Consider the following 18,972-nt stretch of genomic DNA (forward strand, 5'->3'; position numbering starts at 1 on the left):
GTGGCCCCGCCAGTCCCCTTAAAACTAGTTTCTCTGGCGTTCAAGTTCCTTCGTGGTCAGTTTGCTTGAAACTCAACCCTAACTACTTTGCCTTCAATTTAGCCCTACTTTGAATGTTTTATTTTTGGGGAGCAGTTTTTCTATTCTATTTTTAAAAATTGTGCCATTGCTGGGCCTTCTAGGAATATTTTTTAAAAAGTCCTATTCATCTAATGCACCTTTAATTTGGTTTTTAATGTACATTCCACCTTTGAACACCATGGGTTTGAACTGCACTAGTCCACTTTCTTGTGGATTTTTTAAAATAAATAATTTTTTAAAATTTATTAAATTTTTAAGAAATTTGTATTTATTTACATTTTATTTATAAATTATAAATGTATTTTTCTCTTATGATTTTCTTAATAATATTTTCTTTTCTCTAGCTCACTTTGTTATGAGAATAGAGTATATAATACCATATAACATACAAAATATGTGTTACTGGACTGTTCATGTTCTCGATAAGGCCTCCGGTCAGCCATGCTATTAGTAGTTAAGTTTTTGGGGAGTCAAAAGTTATGTGTAGATTATCAAACTTCCCCAGGATGTCAGCGCCCCAAACCCCCATATTGTTCAAGGGTGAATTGCATATTCTTTTTATAATATTGGATGCCTGATGGGATTGTGTGCTATTTCGTGGGTACCTTTCTATTTTATGTCCTTTAAAAAAATATTTCTTATTTTTTAAAGATTGCAAAAGTACAGTTCATCAAACCTTCCGACAATACAGAAATACACACATTTCTGTCTATACAAAGTGAAAGGTACTCACAGTCGTAGCTGCTGGAGACGACCGGTTATCCCAGATGTGCTCCCAGAGATCAACCCCCCTTATTCTGAGCGTGCTTCAAGAGTTTGTAAAGTTCCCAGATTTAGATGGAATAGGCCCATGAAATGGGTGGATATACTCAGCCCTAGCGGCCCCAAGAGAAGGTGACGAATACAGGTACATTTCTTTCCATTAGTCTCCATACAACACATCATCCCACCTGCTTGGTTCGTTGTCCACACTCTTCAGTAGCCACAGAAGACTTGGCTTTAATCCGTCTTCAAATGCCAGTTAGCAAGAGTGTCATTGGCTGGGCACCCGGTGCTGTGCCAACACGTTAAGCACATCATTTCATCTTTCCCATACTCTGAGAGGTAGGGACTGGCGTTTGTCAGACGAGATGACAGAGCCTTAGGAAAGTTCAATGACTTGCTCATGGCTGCATGGAGCTGGGCCTCAAGCCCCATGGGAGCCCTTGACCCTCCTACTAGACTCTGGTTCTCTCCCTGGGATGGGGAGCACCAGGAGGCCCTGGGGTGCTTGTCCAGGATGCAAGGTGTCAGTCCCCCAGCACCACCCAACCAGAGGCTCCAGGCAGGCGTGGGGGTGTGCCCTAGGAGCAGGGTGCCCAGGATTTGCCGATGCCTGGGGTGGTGAGGACCAGTGCGCTCTCAGACGCTCTCGGGTGCTGCAAAGTGGGTGTGCTCAAGGTGATCAATCTGCTTACCTTTCTTGCACCCCTGATCATTTCACACTTTCCACTGTAGTGCTCTCTAATTGTGCAGGCACACACCTATGCATGAAGAAGTTAATATGCAGATGGGGGGTGGGTTTTGTTGAAAACTTGCTCAGCTGTGGACTGTATTTGCAGGCTGTCCTGGGTGCTGGCCCCGGGAGATGCTTGTTGAATCTGGAGAGATGCTTGTTCTTAGGCGGGGATGCTCAGGCCAGCTGGTTTTGGGTGGAGTAGCCTGTTCCCAGCTTGACCAGTGCTGGAGGTGGGAGGGCTGCCCTGGCTGTACCTTTGCTGCCCTTCCCCTGGGAACCTATGTGCCCAGCAGCTTGACTGTGGACTTGAGGCAGAGGCAGTGGCTGGGGAGGTCTGCCAGCTGCGGAGCAGTTCCACCAGTGAGGGCCCAGTGGCTCTGGGACCCTCTTCACTGCTGGTGACTGGAACTGGGTTTTGGACACAGTTTGTGGGTACAAAGCAGACTCTCTGAGGTATGTGGGTCTCACTGTTATCCCCACACTGCAGCAGGGAGCAGAGGCTCTGGGAGACTGAGTCTGGCCAGTCCAGTTTGTTTTCAGATCCAGCACTGATCCCACCTGGGAGCTGGTTGGAAAGGTGCAATCCTGGGCCTCGTGCCAGAGTCTGAGTCTGAATCTGCCTTTTAACAAAATCCTTGGGGGGTGTCCATTAAAGACTGCGGAGTGCCCTTTCCATGGCCAGAGTCACTTAGCATCTCTGTAGAGCTGTGATAGGAACCCCCATCCATCTGACTCCCCGGCCTCAGATTCTTAATCCCTGGGGTAAACCACCCTCTGCCCTGGGAATTCTTGACAGCCATACTGTTGGAATCTTCGGAGCTTCTCTTTGAACTTGAAAGTAGTAGCGGTAATACTAGGTACTGTTGGTCAGGTGCCGACTCTGTGCTGGCTGTGGTGACAGACCCTTGATAGTATGTTACTTTGCTGACTCCTCACAACGGCCCGGGGAGGTAAATACAGTGATCGTTCCCATTTTGTAGATGTGAAAATCGAGGCCTACAGAAATGAAAGGCTCTGCCTGGGGGAACATAGCTAGCAAGAGGTCGAGCTGGGACTTGAACCCTGGCAGTCTGACTGCAGGGCTCCTTCGGGTCCCAAGGCACAGGGAGCTGGGCTGCGGGTGTGAACCTGATTGTTCTCTCTTGCATCAGTGCTGCCGCACCTTTAACTTCTGCCGTGGTGCCCACAGGGGTGCCCTGGGTGTCATGTGCGGGCAGGACAGCAGGGCTGGCTGTGGCCCTGGGGTGGGAGTTGGGGCTGGCTGGGTCCTCTTCACAGTTTGAGGGCTCTGGGGATGGAGGATGAAGTAGCTCTTGCCCCCTCTTTTGTGGGACATCATATAAGTAAAGTGCTTAGCACAGTATGTGATCATAATAGGGATCCTAATTGAGGTCACAAACTCAAAAATGATTATTATTTAAAAACCATTTTATCTGAGGGCCACGAGTAACCCATGTATTTGCTTGCTTCAGACCTGAAGCCTTCATCTGGGTCACTGGGTCCCCCAAGCTCTGGATGACATGCAGTGGGGAGGGGGCACTGCCCCCACCCCCCCGATTGCCCCGTGGGGGCTGGGATGACTGATGAGACCCAGCCTGGGGTCTGGGGACACCTTGAGAACCCGGGCAGGATCACCGTAGACTTTATTTGTATCCACACAGTTGGGCTGTAAGCGGACTGAGGCTAATCCCCCCAGTTTATTGGGGGGCGACCCTTTAGGCGATATAGGAGTTGTGTCTTCTGTGGGGTCACACAGTAAGGATGGGTTTGGACCCAAGACACTGGTGTCCCAGCTGCTCTTTCACTTCCATCCTTCCTGGGGGACTGGGAGGACAAGGTCCCCTTGGTTAGGAGGTCCTGTGTGTGCTGCTCCTGGGAAAGGGCAGAGGTGATGAGAGCAGAGGGAGCAAGGGGCTGCTTCTGGGGTCTCACCGCAGCCTCTTCTCCTGTTCTAGGGTTACCACAGGTCAAACCACTTCATAGCCACTCAAGGTACCTGCTGCTCTGCCCATGTGCGCCCACGTGCTGAATGCCATTTCCCTTCTGCCTTCCTTCTGACCTGCTTGACTCCCTGTGTGCCTCCCTGCTGTCTCTCTGCTCGAGTCCCACTGTCTGGCTGGGGCTTCTGGAATCTGCCCACCAGTCTCTGCCCCTCGTCGTGTTCAGTGCTGTGTCTCCCTGGTGTGCTCTGTGTGCCTGTAGTTCCCTCCACCATCTGTCTGTCCCTGAGGTGGTGCATGCAGAAGGGTAGGCGGGCTCAGTCCTGCCAAGTGTGGACTGTGCCTCTGGGTCTGGGGGCTGCCTGGGTCCCTCTGGCTGTCTTGGCCCCCAGCCGTTCATCTGTCTGTTCCTCTGGGACACTGGTGCTGTAGACTGAGGATCAAGTTCCCCAGCTCTGCCTCCCCGGTTTCATTTGGGATAATGCGTCTCCAGCCAGCCCTTTCTGAGCCTACCCACCCCCGGGGCCCTCTAGGGATGAGCTGGCATTGGTTGGGGTGAGTGTGTGGGGTGAGCATGACGCCTTCCTCGGGGCTCAGGAGCCTCCTGGCCTGGGGTGGGGGTGTGGGGCAGCAGGTGTGCTGGCTCTGGGTGGAGACCTTGCCACAGGGACGAGCACCCTCTGCGCCCCAGGGCCGAAGCCTGAGATGGTCTACGACTTCTGGCGCATGGTGTGGCAGGAGCACTGTTCCAGCATTGTCATGATCACCAAGCTGGTGGAGGTGGGCAGGGTAAGCAGGGCCTTGGGGTGAGGGGGTAAGGCGGGCCGAAGGAGGGCAGCAGAGGGCCTGCTGAGCCTGCCTGTGGGGATCCCAGGTGAAATGCTCCCGGTACTGGCCGGAGGACTCAGACATGTACGGGGACATCAAGATCACGCTGGTGAAAACGGAGACACTGGCTGAGTATGTCGTGCGCACCTTTGCCCTGGAGCGGGTGAGTGTGCTGTCACTTTGGTGCAGGGATGCCTGAAGGGGTGGGGCAGAGTATACCTCCTGACCTCCCAGGGCAGGAGCAGGAGGGGCGAGGAGGCCTCTGCTGTCCTCCCCAGCAAGGCAGCTGCTCCTTCGCTGTAGGGAGTGCTGTGGGAGGACAGGACAGGGACTGCCTTGGCTGGTGACTCCCAGAGGACATCGAGATGATGGCGGTGAAGACAGTGGCTGGTGGTGCCGGTCCTGCTCGGTGCCGGGCATTGTGCGGAGCCTGTGGCACGTGTTGGTTAAGCCTTGGGAGACGCTGGCATTCGGCGTTTCCATTAGTCCCGTAGTACAAATAAAGTGAGGTGGCGTGCTGGCGTCACGCACGGGGCCACATGGCCAGCGACTGGCCGAGTCCTCGTGTCTGTGGTCCCATTTGATCCTCCGTAAAAGTTCTCAAGGGAGACACTTTCCTGTATAGGCTAAGACCAGAGAGTCCTGGTGCTCTCCTGGGTGGCACAGCCCTGGGTCCCACTCCTGGGTAGTGTTTGTCTTGTCGACCCTCGGGCCCGCAGTTTCTCCTGTCTGCGGGTTTCTCGCAGGCACCATGCGTCCCGAACGCCCATACCTCCGTTTATGATTGGGACGCACTGAGTGAGATCCTGCGGTAAGATGCTCGCCGTGGCGGCTGGACACCTGGCAGGTGTCTGGGGGGGCGCTCGCAGTGACTGTGACTCTCTCCGCAGAGAGGCTACTCTGCCCGGCACGAGGTCCGCCAGTTCCACTTCACCGCGTGGCCGGAGCATGGCGTCCCCTACCATGCCACGGGGCTGCTGGCCTTCATCCGGCGCGTGAAGGCCTCTACCCCGCCTGACGCTGGGCCCGTTGTCATCCATTGCAGGTGGGGTGCCGCGAATGCCAAGGACAAGGGGTCTGGGTGCGGGATTGGTTGTGGGTCCCCTAAGGAGAGGGGGCTTGGGTTCATCTACTCAGAGACAGAGGACGGGAGACGCTGACCCCCCAATGGCCATTTGAGCTGTGGCTCGAGGTTGGCACCCATGTGTGTTGCCAGAGACCCGTGGGGGCCCTGGGCCTGGAGGCAGAGTGGGTGAGGGGCTGGTGAGGCTCGAGGTGGTTTGGGTTTCATTTAATTGCACTGCACACCTGCGTGCTGGGTTTGGCCCAGGTGCTGGGAAGGGCTTCAGCTTTCCTTCTCTGAATCCCGAGGGCTTTCCTCACTGCGTGGCCTTCGTGCCCATGCCACTCCTGACCATCACCCCTTTCTCTTCCAAGTCCTGCCTCAGTTGGCCCCTGTGACTCCACTTGTCCTTCCTCTGCTCTGCTTCCTCCCTGGCTCCCCAGCTTTCTCATGCCTCTGAAGGGCCCTGTCCTGTGCCTGCCCTCCCCACTCTCCTCCTGGGGAGCTTCCTTCTGACCTTGGGGTTTCACCTACTCCCCTGGGCCCACAAGTCCTTGGCCTCTGTACCTGCTCCTGGCTTCTCTGCTTGATTCCTCCCAGCTTCCAGAGCACCACAGAGCAGACCCCCTCCTCCCTCGCCCGCCCTCCACATACCACTTTTGTCTCTTTAGGCTTAAGATACCATCTTTATTTTTATTTCTTAATAAAGATTTTATTTATTTATTTATTTATTTGAGAGAGAAAGAGAGAGAGCGCACACAAGCAGGGGGCGTGGCAGAGGGAGAGGGAGAAGCAGGCGTCCCACCGAGCAGGGAGTCCGACATGGGACTTGATCCCAGGACCCTGGGATCATGACCTGAGCAGAAGGCAGATGCTTAACCACCTGAGCCACCCAGGTGCCCCTAAGATATGGTCTTTAAAATAAGATTTCAGGGCACCTGGGTGGCTCAGTGGGTTAAAGCCTCTACCTTCAGCTCAGGTCATGGTCCCAGAGTCCTGGGATGGAGCCCCGCATTGGGCTCTCTGCTCAGCAGGGAGCCTGCTTTCCCCTCTCTCTCTGCCTGCCTACTTGTGATCCATGTCTGTCAAATAAATAAAATCTTTAAAAAATGAAATAAAATAAAATAAGATTTCATTGAGATATAACATACTTAAAGCAAAGTGCCCACAGAATAAGTATATGCGGAGCTTTACTGGTGTTCGTAAATTACACACACCTGTGAAATAACCAGCACTGCTCTCAGATCAAGAAATAGAACGCTAACAGCATCCAGAAGCCCCTGGGAGCCCCCTTCCGGGCTGTGCCCACCTCCTCGCTCCCAGAACAGTCTCGCTCCTGACTTCTAACGTGTGAATTCATTTTGTGTGTTTTTGAACTTCGTATAAGTGAAATCACACAGCGTGTGCTTTTTGGTGTGTGACTTCTTCCCCTCCAGCTTATGTTTCTAAGATTCATCCATGTTATATCCTGTCCTCCTGGATGAGTAAACCACAGTGTGTTTACCCATTCTGCGATGGCTGATGGCTAGGTATTTGGGCTGTGTCCTGTTGTGAACTGTTACGAATACAGCTGCTGAGAACGTTCTAAGGCGTGCCTTTGGGCCAGCATATGCATGCATTTCTGGGGATACATACAGGAGGTGGGGGGGGAGAACTGCCTGGCAAGCTCAGCTTTGGTAGCTGTTGCCAGTCCCCCAAAGTGGTGGTACGGATTTCAGCCCCCGGCAGGGGTGGCCGGGAGACCCGCTACCACGCACTCTTGCCAATGCTTTGACACCCCCATTTTCAAGCTTGAAATCTTGGAGTCATTTTTGTCCTCTCTCTACCCCTGGGCTCTGCTCTCCCTGGGGCTGGGCGTGAGCATCCCAGAGATGGGTCCGACACAGCCCAGCTTGGGATGAGCTCCAGGTCGGGCGAGGGAGACTGTCCCATTTACAATGACTACGTAGCAGGAAGAGTGTTTGGTAAGAGCCTGCCCAGGATTCGTCCTGGAACTCAGGAGAGTGACATCTGCTGGGAGGGTTGGGGAGGCTCCCCTGAGTACATGTGCAGGTACGAGTATGTGGGGCTTTGAAGGCTGTGTGGATCTGTGGCTCCCTAGGAGGCAAGAACATTCTTGGATTAAGCTCTGAGCATCACCTTTGTCCTCCACCCAGCTCTGTTGCTACCCTTGCCCTTCCCTCCTTCGCACTGCCCTGCCGCAGCTTGTCCTTGCGTCACATTTCACCGCAGCTCCTGCAGCAGACTTCTCCCTGGCTCCTTCCTCTGCTGGGGTGGGGTGTCTCTCTGTCCCCACAGCCCCGGTCCCTATGTGGTATAGATGTGGCCAGGCCCCCCAGGCCCCCTCTTCCCTTCTAGACCCCAGGCTCCCTCCCCAGGCTCTCATGGGGCCCCTGGGTGCTCTCTTCCCAGTGCGGGCACTGGCCGCACAGGTTGCTACATTGTCCTGGATGTGATGCTGGACATGGCGGAGTGTGAGGGCGTCGTGGACATTTACAACTGCGTGAAGACCCTCTGCTCTCGGCGGGTCAACATGATCCAGACAGAGGTAGGGGGACGCCGCCCTCCCTCCCTGCCCGCTCCAGGATTTGGGTCCTTCGTGGAGGAATTCAGAGCTGACAGAGTGTGTCAGAGGGGTATCCTTAGAGCTGAGATCCCTGAACTTGGCATGCCGACCTCTGAGGGTCTTCCCAAAGTCAGCTCCTCTGTGTTCGGCTGGGTGGAGTCAAACAACCAAGGGGCCACGGTCATAGGTTTTGCAGGAAAGATCCGCTGGTATTTGTATCCTCATTAGATGTGTGACTCTGGGCTCTTCCCTCACCTTCAGAGCTTCTTATGGGGTATTAGAGGAATGAGACATGAGGTTAGTGAACATATCTGTGAAGGTTTCTTCAAGTAGGGTGGGTCCAGTCTCTACTAATACCTAGTTGGACTCCAGTGTCCCTGCCTCAACTTTGGGCTTACTTCCTGCTGCCATCTCCCCAAAATCTCTAGGTTCTAGTCCCCTCCTGGTTTCTCATATTCTCTCCTCCTGCTCCAGGAGCAGTACATCTTCATTCACGATGCAATCCTGGAGGCCTGCCTGTGTGGGGAGACCACCATCCCTGTCAGCGAGTTCAAGGCCACCTACAAGGAGATGATCCGCATTGATCCTCAGAGTAATTCCTCCCAGCTGCGGGAAGAGTTCCAGGTGGGGCAGGAGTGTGTGTGTGTGTGTATTGGGAAGTCCTCAGTGCTGTAGGAGTCAGTGAGAGCCAAGATAGAGGGACAGAGTAGGGCTACTGGGAAGGATTTGGAGACAGTAGAGGAAGTGGTCTCTCCAAGTGGTGCAGAGCTCATGCTTTGAATCAGGGAAGCCTGGGTTCAAGTCCTGGCTCAGTAAAGAGCTGTGAGGAGGCTTGTGAAGTAGTTGTGAGCAGCTCCCCAAGCTTCAGTGTTCTCATCCAGGAAAGAATGTCAATATTGCCTTTGTAATAATGTTCATATTCATCGGGATTCTTTTGGTTGCAAGTGACAAAAATCCAGCTTAATGACTCTTGTAACTGAAAAGTCCAAGGATGGTGGAGCTTCAGTTATGGCTGGATCCAGGAGCTTAAATTATGATGCCACAATGTAGTCTCTGTCCAGTTTGGTTCTGCTCTCCTTTGTTTTCAGCTTCTTTCTTAGACCCATACCCTCGCCCCCAGCAGTGTCAGACTCATGTCGTCACTACTGTCAGGAGAATGGAAAAAGGACTCCCTACAGCCCCAACAGAAGTCCTCGATCAGTTTCTCCTGTGCCATCCCTGAGCCAGTCCCTGGGGCCAAAGAGTTAGGAACACATTGACTTGCTCAGGCCTGGTTCTGCCACGGTCTGCATGTCACGTGATGGAGATGGGGGAAAGATGGTTCTCCAGAGAAGTCCCAGCATGGTCCATGGGCTGGCAGAGACCCCAGACATTCTCCACACTCCAGGTTCCTGCCAGGGTGCAGCGGGCTGGCCCCTTCTAGACACCCAACACTGGAGAGCCCGCACAGACTGGTGTCATGGGAAATGCTGCCTGTGATCCTTGGAGCCCTGTTGGGGATCATGAGAGACTGGTGTTTCCTGTTAGGGATCCCCAAGGACAAGAGAAATAAGCAGAGACTCCATGGATCAGGCTATAGGAGGCATGAGGTGGAGGAGATAACCCAGAGTCCCAGGCTTGTGGTGTGACGGGTGTCTGGACTTGCGTTCTCTTCAGACAGGGCTGACTGCCTCTGCCAGGTCCCCGCAGTCCATTTTGTGGGAGATATGGGTCTGCAGCCCTTGTCTGCCTGAAAGCACCTGATAAGCTAGTAAGGATCCTCACTGTGCCTTTTATGTATGGAGCCTTGCCTGAGCCAGGCGCAGTGCTCGGACCCTGGCAGTATCTCGCTCAATCCTCTCAATAGCCCCTCGAGGAGGCATATTATTACCACCTTACAGTTGAGAAAAATAATGCTGAGAGATACAGTGGCTTGTCTAAGGTTACACAGGGAGCGAGGAGGTAGACTCTCTGTCCAGAGCTCTGTTCAGAGCCTGTGCGGTCCGGGGTCCCTGTCCTCACCCCCTTCTCTCCGGACCTCAGTTCTCCATTCGCCCCCTTCTCTCGACCTCAGTTCTCCATCCACGACATGGGGTTAACAAACCAGCTTAGTCTCTCCTTCATGGGGCCGTGAGGAGGCCCAGCAAACACTGGAGGTCCACACTCACCCCTGCCCGCCTCCCCACCTGCTCCTCCGGCCTCCTCCCCCCATCCCATGGCTCCTTCTGCTCTCTGTAGACGCTGAACTCGGTCACGCCGCCCCTGGATGTGGAAGAGTGCAGCATCGCCCTGCTCCCCCGGAACCGGGACAAGAACCGCAGCATGGATGTCCTGCCGCCCGACCGCTGCTTGCCCTTCCTCATCTCCACCGATGGGGACCCTAACAACTACATCAACGCAGCCCTGACGGACGTGAGGGCTCAGTCCCGGAAGAAGGCTCCGGGATTCCCGCAGCTGGCTGGATCTGGGAAGGCTCGCGAGCCCGGGAGCGTGGGAGGCGGCAGAGCCAGAGCCGAGGGCTCTGGTTGGGATGAGGCTGGGATTGGGAGCAGAGTCAGTGCCTGTCCCTGGCCTGGGGCCCTGGGTTGGGCTCTCAGACCCTCCCTCCATGGAGCTGGAAGGGACTTAGAGATGTATTTATTCACAAATATTTATTGAACCCCTACCATGTGCTGGACACAGGCCATATCCCCAGATGTCTGCTCTCCTAAACTTTGTATGTGGATGATGGCTTGGGACAGTCAGTACACAGAGATACAGTGGCATGTCAGACACTGGTTATTTTGGCAGAAAGCAACCAGGCAGGAGAAATGCATAATGTGGGCTTTGGAGTGTGGGTATGGAGTATATGGCTATTTTTGATGAGACGGTAGGAGGGCCCCTTTGAGGAGGTGACTGTCAAAGAGCAGAAAGAAATGAGAGGGAGAACTGTGTAAACATTCGGAGATTTGTTCTAGGCAACAGGAATCACAGGTGCTAAGGCCCTGAGTCAGAGAGCAAGCTTGGCTAGCTTCTAAGTACCATGCCCAAGTTCCCATTGCCACACACTGGGGAACCTTTTGCATTTAGTTCCAGAGGCCATGGGCTTGGGGACCAGGGGCCTGGTGGGGGGGTTCACCCAATAACTCAGACCTCGGTGTACCAGCCAAGCTCTGAGAAGGACCCCCAGAGGCAGCCTGGCCCTGAGGGGAGAGCTGTCCAGCTCAGGGTGGGCAGAGCGGGAGGACAGCCTGTGGTGGGGGCTCTGTCCATGGTGAGCGGGCCTCTCTGAGTTCTGGTTTCCCTGCAGAGCTACACACGGAGCGCGGCCTTCATCGTGACCTTGCACCCGCTGCAGAGCACCACGCCTGACTTCTGGCGGCTCGTCTACGACTATGGGTGCACCTCCATCGTCATGCTCAACCAGCTGCACCAGTCCAACACTGCCTGGGTGAGGCATCTGCTGCGCAGGGCCTCGTGTGCTCCAGGGCACGTCCCCAGGGCCCAGGGGTGGATCCCAGCTGTGCCGCCTAGTTCTCGAGTGACCTTAGATGGGTCCCACTCCCTCCCAGAGCCTTGGTTTCCTCATCTGTAGAATGAAGCTGTCAGATTGGAGGGAAGCAGCTGCTTTTTAATTGAGCACCTGCTGTATGTCCAGGACTGTGGTTTGCACTTACGGTCTTCGGGTGAAAAGATTACGACCCAGAGGGCTGGGAAGTGGGCAGAACTGTGCCCCTCCCCCAGACAGCCTTCCTCCAGTGGGTGGACTCAGCTGCCCACCGTGGGGGCCTTTGAGGCTGAGCTGCATAAGGAGGGTAAAGCTAACCAGGTGAAGACGGGGGAGGAGTGATCCATGGAGAGGAAACAGCATGTGCAAAGGCCCAAACACAAGGAGTAGTGGGATCCCAGGCAAAAAGAGGGAGGTAGTGCCCTCTTTGTGGGCGTGGTCAGAGAGGGACGCCAAAGGAGCATGGAGTCATCTGGGAGGAGCTTGGGGACTGTTTCACAGAGAAATGGTGGGCGGGACCCAGAGGAAGGTAGAGCCTCACCTGGACTCCAGGCAGAGCTGAGGCTAGAAGCTGGGGCTCTGGACCTGCTGGCCTGGAGGACGTGTGTCTGTATATGTGCGTGTGTGTGTGTGTGTGTGTGTGTGTGAGAGAGAGAGAGAGAGAGAGAGAGAGACACCCCTTTCCTCCCTCCACTGTCTCCAGTCTGGCCTGCAGGGGAGGCTTATGTGGGACCCTGACTCCATGGTGGGGTCCTAGGGCAGGAGTGGGGGTTCTGAGCTGTGTTGCCACTTCAGGGACACCCCACCTCTGTGAGCTGATGCTGGAAGAAAGCAAGGCAGTGAGAGAGAAGGCCAGGGGTAGGGGTGATGGGGGGCAGGGGTGATGGGGTGGGCGGGGATGGTACAAGGCCTATCCCTGGAAGAAGGGGGCTTCCTGCTGGGGTGTGAGTGTGTGTGTGTGTGTGTGTGTGTGTGTGTGTGTTTGTCTGTGTCTCTGTGTGTGTTTTAGCTGTGCCCAGCCAGGATGCCTGTGCACCCTTGAAGGGTTTGTCTCTGCTGACCTGAGTGGGCTGGGGCAGTTGTGTACTGCACTTGGACAGGGGAGTGGCAGAGGCTGGGGGAACTCTGCAGGTGGACTGCCAAGGAGTGGGTCAGGGGGGAGGCCTGGGGCAGGCAGTACCAGCAGCTGCCCCTGCCTGGCTCTGCTCAGCACCCCGCTCCATGTCTGTGTCCCCAGCCCTGTCTCCAGTACTGGCCAGAGCCGGGCCGCCAGCAGTATGGCCTCATGGACGTGGAGTTTGTGTCGGGCTCCGTGGATGAAGACTTGGTGGCCCGTGTCTTCCGGGTGCAGAACATCTCTCGGGTGAGTGACCTGGGTGCTCTGTGGTGAGAACCTGTGTGGTGGCTGGGGGGCAGCCTCACGAGCCCCTCTTGAGGTCACCTCGGGGCTCACATTCTCTTCCCCCCTCGCCTTCTCCGCCTCCCCTCCCCCGGCCCGGCTGGCCACCTGTGCCCTCAGCTACAGGAGGGACACCTGCTGGTGAGGCATTTCCAGTTCCTGCGCTGGTCTGCGTATCGGGACACACCTGACTCCAAGAAGGCCTTCCTGCACCTGCTGGCTGAGGTGGACAAGTGGCAGGCAGAGAGTGGGGACGGGCGCACTGTGGTGCACTGCCTGTGAGTGTGGGCCCTGCTTGGGGGGAGGGGTGGAGGCCCAGGCCCAGAGAGGACCTCAAGGCTGCCACTAAAACCCCCTGGGGCTTCCGGATGGCCTTTGCCTAGACTCTGCTCAGCCAGGCAAGGATGGCCCCATCTTCCCTGGAGGAACCCAGTGCATTTCCAGGGTGTGGACTCAACCCTGGGCAACTGCCTAAGACCCTCTGTGGGGTGTCTGACTTTGTCAATTAGAGTCCTGTCCGAATTGTTTACTGTGTGAGACAGTAGCACACTTGAAGCCCAAAGAATTCCAGTCTTTGTTCATGCACACACACATGCAGCTTCTATCATTCGTTCCTTCCCATGCCCCCGTTCCTAAATGCGTGTATCCACTCCCGTCTGGGTGCCCTTGCTCCTTTGACCCCCAGCTTCTCATGCTCTCAGTTTATTCCAGGTACACGGATCGGGAGCTGAGTCGGCAGGGCCTGGCCCTCAGCGGCCTTTGGTTCTAGTGGGAGCGACCCCTCAAATGGGGATCAAGGGCATAGTCCATCCCTCATCTCCCCAGGGGAACCCCACCCCCCACTGTTGCAAGGAACAGAGGAGGGAGAAGACAGGGGTTAGGAAGCATCTCTGTGTGTTTGGCTGCTGGTTTGCTATGGAGTGGGCGTGTGGACCTGTGTGTTTTCACCGCGTGTTTGTGTTGCTGGGGGTGATTGGTGCTCGCAATGTTCGTTTTCCATCCTGCTCTCTGGGGTTTGCTTGCTTCTCTGCTGCCCCCCTCCATCTCTGTCTTTGCCTCCGTGGCTTTCTCTTGGAGTGTATCTTTCCCTAAGAACCTGCTATCTTTCTCCTGGAGGCTCTCGCCCTAGTTGCCTAGATGACAGTCTTAGCGTCTGAGCTCCCAAACTCCTCCCAACTGGCTTCCCTAAGATCCGCCCTTCTGAGCTCCCAAACCCCTCCCCACTGGGTTCCCTAAGCCCCTCCCCTCACCTTTGGGGGTTCCCTGGCCCCTCCCTTCTGGGGCTCCCTGGCTCCGCCCCTCTCCTCTGGGCTCCCAGGCCCTGACCCTCCTTCCTCTTGGTTCCCTGGTGTTCCAGCCCCAGGCCTCCCCCTCTTGAACCCCACCCCAAACCTTATACGTGTCTCATTTAGAAACGGGGGCGGCCGCAGTGGCACTTTCTGTGCCTGTGCCACAGTCCTGGAGATGATCCGCTGCCACAACCTGGTGGATGTTTTCTTTGCTGCCAAAACGCTTAGGAACTACAAGCCCAATATGGTGGAAACCCTGGTGAGAGACCCTGTCCCCCTGCCCGGTCACTTCCAACTTCCCTCTCCCCGCCCAGCCATGTCCCTCCACACCACTGTCCTCTATGTGGTTCCTGCCATTGGGTTCTGGGTTCTGATCCGGCGGTGCCAAGAGAGTTAAACCCATTTGCCCTTATCCCCAAAGATGGGCTAGGGCTCATGGTTGCCCCCAACCCCCCATTCTTCCCTTCTCCTGTACCGGAGAGCGACCAGGCTCATGGGTCCTTCTCTCCCTCTCCCCAGGATCAGTACCACTTTTGCTACGATGTGGCGCTGGAGTACCTGGAGGGGCTGGAGTCAAGATAGCGGGGCCCCTGGCCTGGCGCTCGCACTGTGCGCTCACGGCCAGGCCCAGCACGGATGAGGAACACCTGGACCCCTGACTCTGCTCCACGACAACTCCCCCGGGAAAGCAGTAGAGTGAGCCGGGGCGTCTTGGTGCCCCCTTCCGCTGTGGGTGGGGCCTCTCTCCGAGTCGTATGGGCAGGCTACGGGGCCAAGGAGGAGCTCAGCGTCCGCAGCCCAGTCCCCATCCACAGGGCCCTGCAAGTCTGCGCTGTGAGTCTGGCACTGCTTGGTGGAGTGACAGGGGCTCGGGGCTGCCGGCTCAGGAGGACCCAGGCTCAAGCTCCTTGACTCTAGGCTCAAGCATCAGACTCTGCCCCAGCCTTTGGCAGAGATGAGTGAGCCCCTGCAGAGCCTGTGGCCCGCCAAGGTTTCCACTCAGTGTGGCTTCCTTTTGACACGGATAGAGGGTGCATTGGGGCTTGGCGTCTGGAATCCCACCTGGCCTTGCCCCTAAGGATCCTGGGGAGACTGGACCCATCAGACTAGTCCTCCCCAGAGGGGACTATGGGCCCCCTCCTCTGCCCTGCTGTCCCCACCCCAGCCCCGGGATATTTTGCTCATGATCCCTCCCACGGTGACTTCTTTGGTGTGCTCTGAGCTTCAAACTGGGATCTTCCCATCATCCCTTGCCCTTTTCTCCGTGGGGCCTCTTCCCTGCCTGACCCAACATCTGCAGAAGGAAGGCACCTCGGCCCTTCTTGTACTTTTCAGGCCTCACTTCTGGGTCCTGCTCCACCCAGCCCAGTGACAATCTGCAAGGTTGAACAACAGCCCTTGGGGTTGAAGTCTCCATGGCTCCTGGTCCGGCCGCCCCCTGGGGACGGGGCCCTGCTAGATCAGGGGTGCTTGCCACTCTACAGTTCAGAGGAAGAACATGTATTTTGGGATGGAGGAGAAATTCTTTTTTGTTAATTTTATGATTTTTTTTCATGGGTGGGTGGGAAAATCTCTTTAAAATGGGACAGGCCACACCCCCATTCCGTGCCTCAATTTCCCCATCTGTAAACTGTAGATATGACTACTGACCTACCTCGCAGGGGGCTGTGGGGAGGCATAAACTGACGTTTGTAAAGCACTTTGTAAATAAATGTGCTCTCTGAATGCCACAGAGTAGCTTGTGTGTGTGTGACCAGCCAGTGGGGCCTTCTCCCCTGTCCCCAGCCTCCTAGTGCAGGGGGATGGCTCCGGCTGGCCGGCTGGGAGTCAGAGTCCTGGGTCCAGTCAGGCCTTGGTTTTTCCATTCATACAATGGCCGGGTGTGGATCAGAGCCTTGCTCAGGGGCCTTCTTGCAGGGGCAAGTCTAGAGAACTCTGTCTATTGCTGCCTCCTCCCAGGCCTCTGAAGCAGCTTCTCAGGCAGTGGGCTTTATCCTGAGACCCCCGAGGTCCACAGAGCTGCCTCTCACCCCCAGGGCCTGGATCTGAGTCAGGCTTTTTTGGGGATAGCCTGGGAGGCTCAGGCTTTGGGGTCAGGTGGATGGGCCTCACCACCTGTGAAACTCTGGGTAGGTCAGCTCCCTCTCTGGGCCTTGGTTCCCGTCTGTAAACTGGAGATGACCCTGGTAGGATCAGAAGAGGTCATGGTTAAGAGCCTTGCATGGTACCAGGCAAGCCAAAAGGGCTCTGTTTATAAACACACAACAGAGGCAGACACATGCTGTCTCTATGATGGTCATCCCAGCCATTGCCAGCCTCGGGCTTCTGCTAGGGGTGGAGTGGAGGAGGAGAGGGCCGGCTGTCAGGGATCCCAGTCACTCCCGCCTCTGTCATAAACTCGTGTCATCTTGGGCAAGACAAGTTGTGTTTCTGGGCCTCAGTTTCTTCATATGGAACCTGGCTCCTTGATGTACAGATTCTGTTCTCACACTACCTGACTTCTGGGCCTCAGTTTCTCCACTGGCAAGAGAATACAACCCGTTTCAATGACTTCAGGATCCAACATCTTTTAATCTGAATTAAGAATTTATTATGATCCCACATAGCTAGGGTATATGAGACACCCCCTCACCCCACACACACTCGGTCTGTATTGACTACTAAGGCTTACATGATGGGTCACAAATGTCTATCAGCTACTAGCCAAGCAACAGAACGTGACCTGCTTTGATCAACAGAAGATGGCAGAAGTGATGTCAGGTGAGTTCCAGATCTTAAGCCTCAAGGGGCATTGCAACTTTTGCTTTTGTCCTCTTGGAACTCTGCCATGTGAGGAAGCCTGCCTAGCCTACTGGAAGATTTGAGGGCACAGGGAAGAGCCAAAAGAACACATCCCATGAATGGCCAATACCAACTACCAGAGCTGCGAATGGGGCTGTCTTGGGCCTTCCAGCCTGGCAGACCTCTCAGGTGAGTAGAGCTGCATGACTGAACTTAAGAGAAACAGCCCAACCAACCACGGAACTGGAAGAGATGATAAATTTTTCTTTTTTTTAAGCCATAGTTTTAGGATTGTTTGTTATGCAGCAAAAGCTGACCAATACATACATGTTCTGGGCAGTGTGGGTGCAGCTTTACTCTTTGCCACATCGAGTACTGAGCTTCTAAAGGGTGGGAAGTGTTCCTGCATTCATCCTACTGCATGCATTACCCAACCAAAGGCAGGTCTTTGTAGCTGGTGCTCTAGAAACGTTGACATGAGAGAGGGAAGGAAGGAGAGAGTGTGGGTCTGTCTGATGGCCTTACATGGCCTTTCAGAGGAACTGGGAAGGCAGGCTGTGTATTAGGAGGAAGGCCGGCTCCAGAATGAGCTGAGGCCCCTCCCCCAGCTCCGCATAGCCACCAGCTGGTGACCTTGCACCTGTTCAGAACCACCCCAGCCTCAGTTTCCTAATCTAGAAAATCGAGATAACAATCCCTACTTGCAGGTAGTCTAGAGACAAAGTGTTTAAAAGTACTAGCATAGTCCAGAAGTGACCTGACAGGCTCTCAGTACATGCCATCACAGGATACTGACGTCCCGGCTAATAAACACAGCCTGCATGACCTTTCATTCGGCCCCCTTACCTCCTTCTAAATCCATACAACAGCTCTTCAAAGTGGGGGATCCTGTCCCTTCATTCCAGAGATGAGGAAACAGAGGCCTGGGAAGGCACTGGGCTCATTCTGGGTCACAGCCATTCTATCACTGAGGCTCCAGGTCGACCCCACATTCCGCTGACTCCCAGCCTGGGCTTCTCACTGTTCTGCTTCGTGGCCGCTCTGGGTGCTGCTGAAAGCTGGAGGGCCCCTTGATGCGGCACCAAATGGCTAATTCATGGCCTGGAACATTGATTTTCCAACGCTCTGCAACGTGTTGGCGGGGGTGGCCTCTTGGGACACGGTGGCTGGAGGAGGACGGATGGTCCAGCCTAGCTCTGCCTGGGGCCGCTGGCCTTGCAGGTGTGGGGTAGAAGCCTCCCACTGCCCATCCCTGCAGAAAGTGTTTCTAGAAGTGCAGACAGGCCAGCTGTCTACTAGCGCTGGAAGCTGAGTTTGCTTCCCGCGTCATCATAAATCAGCTGTGGGAGCCAGCCGAGGCCATTATGACTTCTCACGGCCTCTGTGGCTGCCCCTGCCTGGAAGATGCTGTGTATCCCAGGTGCCGGGGAGATGGAGTCTTGGCGGGGATGGACGTGAAAGCCGCCTGCATGGCCCTAACTGACAGCAGGCCATGCCGGGACCCCTGCCGACCCCCACCCCCCACCCTGGCTGGCCTCGGATGGCTAGGGCCAGGCCAGGGTCCCTGGGTCCGTGCTACGGCAGAACCCACTTCGCCACATGGTGCGAGAGCAGGGACTCTGGCGTCCACGGACTGGGCCAGAGGGCCTCCTCCTCATGGGGGCAGGGGGGCCGTCCTCCCCTTTGGTGGGCCTCCATGCCTCCTCTGAGACGTGGGAGGAGAAACAACCAGGCCCCCAGGGTTGGGGAGGCTGGGTGGTGTGGATGGGGGCAGGGAGCTCTGGTTTCTGCAGGTGTCTGCGGGTTACATTGCAGGGGTGGAGGTGTGGGTGTGGGGGTTGAATGGTGAGGGGGAGTGTGGGGCAGGGGTGGAGGAGGATGAGGGCTCTGGACGGGGTGAGGGAGCAGAGCGGGGCTTTGTCTGGCGCTCACCAGGCCCAGGGCCCGTTGCCAAGAGCCCCGTGTGGATGGTCAAGTCTCAGCTTCCAGTGAAGCCGCTGAGGTCGGTACTGGCATCCCCATTGTACAGATGGAGAGAGCGAAGCTCAGGAGTCTGTGACT

General features: G+C 55.7%; 1 protein-coding gene across 6 annotated transcripts in view; it reads left to right on the top strand.

The window, feature by feature from the left end:
- PTPRU (protein tyrosine phosphatase receptor type U) overlaps positions 1–14,804 on the top strand; it is a 75,664-nt gene extending 60,860 nt beyond the window's left edge. For 3 of the 6 annotated variants that reach the window (XM_032863984.1, XM_032863985.1, XM_032863987.1), the window contains 12 exons: positions 3,535–3,571; positions 4,211–4,308; positions 4,394–4,510; positions 5,238–5,392; positions 7,823–7,958; positions 8,451–8,600; positions 10,194–10,367; positions 11,245–11,385; positions 12,680–12,805; positions 12,962–13,119; positions 14,254–14,389; positions 14,650–14,712. In XM_032863984.1, the coding sequence (XP_032719875.1) occupies positions 3,535–3,571; positions 4,211–4,308; positions 4,394–4,510; positions 5,238–5,392; positions 7,823–7,958; positions 8,451–8,600; positions 10,194–10,367; positions 11,245–11,385; positions 12,680–12,805; positions 12,962–13,119; positions 14,254–14,389; positions 14,650–14,712 (1,491 nt within the window). Of the gene's footprint in view, positions 1–3,534; positions 3,572–4,153; positions 4,309–4,393; positions 4,511–5,237; positions 5,393–7,822; positions 7,959–8,450; positions 8,601–10,193; positions 10,368–11,244; positions 11,386–12,679; positions 12,806–12,961; positions 13,120–14,253; positions 14,390–14,649 lie in introns of all 6 variants that reach the window. The other 3 variants (XM_032863982.1, XM_032863983.1, XM_032863986.1) reach the window with 3 other exon arrangements.
- Positions 14,805–18,972: the final 4,168 nt, after the last annotated feature.

This window comes from Lontra canadensis, unplaced genomic scaffold (assembly GCF_010015895.1).
Source record: "Lontra canadensis isolate GAN:19392208 unplaced genomic scaffold, GSC_riverotter_1.0 scaffold25, whole genome shotgun sequence".
In the NCBI taxonomy this organism is placed as follows: domain Eukaryota; kingdom Metazoa; phylum Chordata; class Mammalia; order Carnivora; family Mustelidae; genus Lontra; species Lontra canadensis.